Source organism: Frankliniella occidentalis, unplaced genomic scaffold (genome assembly GCF_000697945.3).
Source record: "Frankliniella occidentalis isolate FOCC.00 unplaced genomic scaffold, Focc_3.1 Scaffold39, whole genome shotgun sequence".
NCBI classification, from domain to species: domain Eukaryota; kingdom Metazoa; phylum Arthropoda; class Insecta; order Thysanoptera; family Thripidae; genus Frankliniella; species Frankliniella occidentalis.
The window spans coordinates 846,377-851,842 of NW_026267169.1; the positions used below are offsets into that span (position 1 = coordinate 846,377).

The window sequence follows — 5,466 nt, forward strand, 5'->3', positions numbered from 1 at the left end:
AATTGTTACTTACTCAGGGAGACGTTGTCCTGCGGCTCTTGCTTCTGGCTTGGACGCTTCTGGTGCGTCTTCCGGCTCACGAAGTGCTTGGGGGAGCGCGGGGCCTCGGAGATCCTGGGTTCGTGCGTCTTACGCCTGGAGGTCCTGGCCTCGGGGGTCCTGGGCTCGTGCGTCTTACGCCTGGAAGTCCTGGGCTCGGAGGTCCTGGGCTCGTGTGTCTTACGCCTGGAGGTCCTGGGCTCGTCGGTCCTGGGCTCGTGCGTCTTACGCTTGGAGGTCCTGGCCTCGGGGGTCCTGGGCTCGTGCGTCTTGCGCCTGGAGGTCCTGGCCTCGGGGGCGGTGCCTGAAAGAATAAGTAGGACAGATTACTCTCGGGGGGCTACAAGACGGAGAACAGAATTTCGAAGAGAGTGCGCATGACGCATGTGCTCTCGAACGAGACGACTGTGTGGGTTCTTGTATAAGGCCGAAAGGTTGCGCGAAGAAGGCAGCAGCGCTAGAGAACCCTCTCTCTTTCTCGCACGCACCCGCCACCGCGCGGCGAGGACCCCAGGACCCCGCGTCCTGCCCAGAGGCCGTTGCGTTCGCAATGATTCGGAATAGGGATGCGGCGAGCCGTGCGCAATGCAACAAACGGAGATCGCGAGGGCCGCCCAACCCAGCAACTCGGCGCCGGGTAGGGGGGGGAAGGCCATCGGTAGTCTGTGCAAGGAGGAGAAGCCTACAAGCAGTTTGGTTGGTGTACGGGACGCGTGCGTACAGTGCACGGCAGTTACATATTATTAATGTGTGGGCGGCACACTACACACTCGGGGCGGAATCCAGAGCAGAGCAAACCAGGCAAGGCACAGCATTGCGGCTCTGGGGTGAACTTAAGGCGAAGATAGATTCGGTTGTGGCCTGCTTGTCTGCAAAGGGCAGCACAGAAGTTCAAATTTCTTGAAGTATTTGTTTTTTTAAGATTTATTGGGTAATCTGCTCAATTACAGTTGCAGTGTTGATAAAAACCAACAGAGCCAAATTGACAAAGCGCAAAATTATCAGAGTAATACAGATTAAAGAGTGATAAAAAACAAAAACAAACAGAGATTTTAAAACAAAACAAAAACTAGATCCAGTTATAAATTATATAAATGAATTCCAATATAATGTATTGGCTGTCAATAAGTATAATTTCAGCTACAATTCGTGACGGTACCTATTCCAGAGTCCGCGGAGATTTTCAATCCCCGTTTAGGTAGCGCGGCTGGACTGTGGCATGAAAGATTGCTTATCGATGTATGACTGCAAAGACGAGCACCATAAGAGACACCTTTGCCAAAAGTCTGGTACGTGTGGTTTAACACCAGTGTTGGGTCGTTCGAGAGAAAAAAATCGTGGGGGAGCCTGCAGCGCCGCAAGTCCGGCATCGTAAGGTTACTCACCACCTGTGTGAGTCTTCATGTGCCTATGAAGATTAGTACGTTGCCCAAATTCTTTGCCACAAGTCTTGCAGGGATAGGGTTTCTCACCTGTGTGAGTCCTCACGTGCGCGCGTAAGTTGCTGATGTCACTGAACCCTTTGGCGCGAGTCTGGCATTCGTAAGGGTGCTCACCTGTGTGGGTCTTAAGGTGTCTGCAGAGTGAGGAGTTTTGAATGAACCGCGTGCCGCAAGTTTGGCATTCGTAAGGTCTCTCACCGGAGTGAATCCTCATGTGTACGTGGAGATTGGTGTTGACACTAAACCCTTTACCGCAAGTCGGGCATATAAAAGGTTTTTCACCTGTGTGTGTCCTCGCGTGCACATGGAGATGGCTCTTTCGACCGAATCCTTTGCCGCAAATCTGGCATTTGTAGGGTTTGTCACCCGTGTGCATCCTCGTGTGCACATGGAGATGGCCCTTTTGAGTGAATACTTTGCCGCAAATCTGGCATTTGTAGGGTTTCTCACCAGTGTGAATCCTCATGTGTACGCGGAGATTGGTGTTGACACTAAACCCTTTACCGCAAGTCGGGCATATGATAGGTTTTTCACCTGTGTGGGTCCTCGTGTGCACATGGAGATGGATCTTTTGAGTGAATCCTTTGCCGCAAACCTGGCATTTGTAGGGTTTCTCACCCGTGTGCGTCCTCGTGTGGTCACGGAGGTTCTCACTTCGAGAGAAACGTTTCACATTAGTATGGAAGCTGTTATGTCTACCACCTTTGCGAGACTCCTTGTGCCAACGGCGGCCAGCACTACCCGCTGAAGTAACGCCGCAGACTGCGCAGTGTGCACGGCTATTCAGTCCGTGGGCCGCGTGGGCCCGCATGTGGGCCCGGAGGAGGGCCGCCCTCCTGAAGACCGCCCCGCAGGTCGCACAGCGGTGGGGCGCCTCCCCGGCGGCGTCCTGCTGGCCGCGGTCCTCTCCGCCCGGCGCCTGCTCCCCGCGAGCCCCAGCAGCACCGGCAGCACCGGCAGGCGGCGGCGCGGCGGCGGCTGTGGAGGAGAGCGTCGAGGGGAGAGTGAGCGCGGGTAGGTTAGGGCCGTACCTAAACCACGTGACGCGTTGTGGCCAGTTTCTTTAGCCCCCCCCCTCTTTCCCCTGGTGTTCCGTAGTGTTTTCGCGGCCCCCACCCCCACCCCTTCCCTTTTGGTTTGGATACGGCCCCGCCGGAAAACAGGAAGAGAAGGATTTAAGGACCTGGATCCAGCCGGGCCGACGTCGGCGAGCCGTCGGAGCACCCGGTGTAAAATGAATTTTTCGTCGATGTCGAAACGATGTCGATATGATATCGTAAGTCGAAATTGTGGACAGATAGATTTGAGTCGTCAACGACTTAAACCTGTGCCTCATTTTGACTTACGACATCGTAACGACATCGTTTCGACATCGATTAAAAATTAATTTCGCCTGACGTGCGGGCGCGCAGGCAACCCGGCCGCACGCGCAACTGGCCGATGCCGATGCTGAGAGACTTACCGAGGGAGTGGTTGACCTGCAGCACTGGGTCCTTGTGCGCCATGCGGCTTACGGCCCGCTTGGGTAAGCGGGCGACCGCGGAGGTCCGGGGCTCGGATGTCTTGGGTGGTTCGGGGGTGCTGAGTCCGGGGGTGCTGAGTCCGGGGGTTCTGTCCGCGGAGGTCTTGGGCTCAGGGGTGGTGAGCTCGGAGGTAGTGAGCTCGGAGGTAGTGAGCACGAGGGTGCTGAGCCTGGAGGTCTTTGGATCGAAGATGCTGGTTTCCAAGGTCCTGGGCTCGACGCTGGCGCCTAAGAGAAGATACAAATGACTGGGACTAGTTTCCGGGAAATTCCTTAGGGGGAAGCGCGTGCTTTTTTCATAGAGGGGATGGGTGCAAGTACTTTTAACGCCGTCGGAATTGGAACCAGGCACAGAGGCACATATCCTCGCACAGATCGAAACAGGGGAGGCGAATCCCCCCCCCCCCCCCACCCCACTTGGTAGTCCCGTCCTGGACGCCTGCATGAGGCAAAAAGCGTAGACACACATAAAGTTTACTAAAGCTTACCCTCGCGCGGCTGGTCGGGGGATGGGCCTGGAGGATGTCCCTGTTCCTCGGCCTGGTCCAGTAGAGATGGGAGCAGCTTGGATGGGAGCGCCGCTCCCTCTCCGGCAGTCTCGTCCTGCGTCTCAGGTGGATGCTGACGCGCTGGAGCAGGGGGCTTTCGGCACATGAAAAATGGAGGCCTGGTGGTCCACCCTGGTAATAAATAATAAAAAAACGACAAATATGGTTTAGAAATCAGATTTTTCTGTTGAACAGTGACCATGCATATGAACAATAAGAACATAGTGCTGGCGGGGTGGCGTGGCGTAGCGCCGGTAGCACCGCCGCCGCCCGCACAAAGAAGCGGAGGCGGTCCAGGCGAGAGGTTAGGTTCTATGTCATTACAGCTCACACACTTTAGAGTAGGCATACGCATGCATCTAGCACCATGGCATCCCATTTGCCACAGGTTTAAGGTTTATTGCGACATTTGAGTAACTGTCATTGGATGAATGATGTATCAATGATCAATGTGATGTAGACTAGGTACACTAACGATGACACCGGCACGGTTTCGAAAATTATGTTTTGAAATCCGGTTGTACAATGCAATAGGAATTTGTTTGTTTAAATGGGCGTATATTGTTGGCTAGTTTGGGTCTTACAGCTCGTGTACATTCAAATTTGTCTACTGCAAATGACAAAGAGAGGTTATCCCTTCATCAACCACACGAAAGTACTGTTGTTATCACTCACCGCAGCGCCGTATGGCTTCATAGTTGTCCTTTGACTTTCGGTGGCACCTTTTTTCTTCACTAGTCAGTTCCTTCCACTCTGAAGAGGTGAAAAACACTTTGATATCATCATATTCGCTATCGTCACCCTCGCCGCTCGACATGGTGGTCAGCACCACTGGCTGGGCTGCAACCGTCTGCTGTCGCGACGTATCCCCAGCTTATCGTATCGTCTCAGCCGCCACAGCATACGCATACACCTGCAACAAACATCTTTTAGAAGCGAGTAGTACTAGTATTACTCATGCAATGTAACCAAGTTTAACGTCTCATACAGAGCGTGTACACCCAGATGAGTAATTTTCATCCTTGAACCCCTCGGGGCGGGTAAAGATATCTGATATGTCAAAAATGTAAAAATTACGAGCAGCGTCTTGAAGCTAAACTCTGACACTCTCTTGAACGCTCAAAGGAATCCTTTCAGTGAACTGTGGTCTTCGAGAGGGAAGAAAAGTTTGATGCCGCAGGCTAGGGTAGGGTGTTAGCGACGCCGCCTCCGCGACCTGCACCCAAAAATATGACATGTACTTGCCGCGTGGTTTTCGATGGTTGTGGCCTTGCGGGCGTAAATGATGTTTTTTCTGGTGCACTAATCAGCATCTCTGGGAGTGGTGTGAAGGAAATTTTCAAGGGCGTTACTGATTTCGTATGTCGTTTGCAAAGACACTAACTCGCGCGGAAGGTGCTTAATGTTGCCATTTAGAGGCTTTCTAGGGGGACTACATCCCGAGCACCTTTAAAACGTGCTACATATCGCATATCGCACCGTAAACCTCGCTCATTGGATGTATCTTTCCACGTTGACTATAGCATAGCCAGACTTGTTTTGCGAACTGGCTTCTCTCGTATATTTTTAGCTTTAGTTCGCAGACGTTGGAATGACACCCGTCTCGTGCGACCCGGCCGCCTTCTGCTAACGAAGGCGCCTCATGCGCAGCGCCCATAAAGACTCGAGCGACGATAGCGGTGCCTGCGGCCTCCTGCGCGCGGGGGCGGCGGCGGGGGTGGCGGAGGCGGCCGGTGGTGTGATGAGAGGCGTGGTGTTCGTTGTGGGGGGCGAAAGTGGAGCCTCCGCGGCCGCCGCTCGAGGCGCGCGCTTTGATAGCGATGAGAGATTTCTCCCTCGAATTTAGAGATCTCGGCGGAATAATCCTCTGCTTGGTCTCCGGCGGGGGGGCATGGCGCTGCTCGGCCGGAGGGGG

General features: G+C 54.0%; 1 protein-coding gene across 6 annotated transcripts in view; it reads right to left on the reverse strand.

The window, feature by feature from the left end:
- Window positions 1-4,447, reverse strand: part of LOC113213051 (zinc finger protein 135-like) — a 7,165-nt gene extending 2,718 nt beyond the window's left edge. For 4 of the 6 annotated variants that reach the window (XM_052266479.1, XM_052266476.1, XM_052266475.1 and 1 more), the window contains exons 1-5: window positions 4,227-4,447; window positions 3,492-3,683; window positions 2,944-3,231; window positions 2,184-2,459; window positions 14-343 (exon numbers count right to left, since the gene is read on the reverse strand). In XM_052266479.1, coding sequence (XP_052122439.1) covers window positions 14-343; window positions 2,184-2,459; window positions 2,944-3,231; window positions 3,492-3,683; window positions 4,227-4,368 — 1,228 coding nt within the window. In that variant the 5' untranslated portion in view covers window positions 4,369-4,447. The remainder of the gene's footprint in view (window positions 1-13; window positions 344-2,183; window positions 2,460-2,943; window positions 3,232-3,491; window positions 3,684-4,226) is intronic. The other 2 variants (XM_052266477.1, XM_052266480.1) reach the window with 2 other exon arrangements.
- Window positions 4,448-5,466: the final 1,019 nt, after the last annotated feature.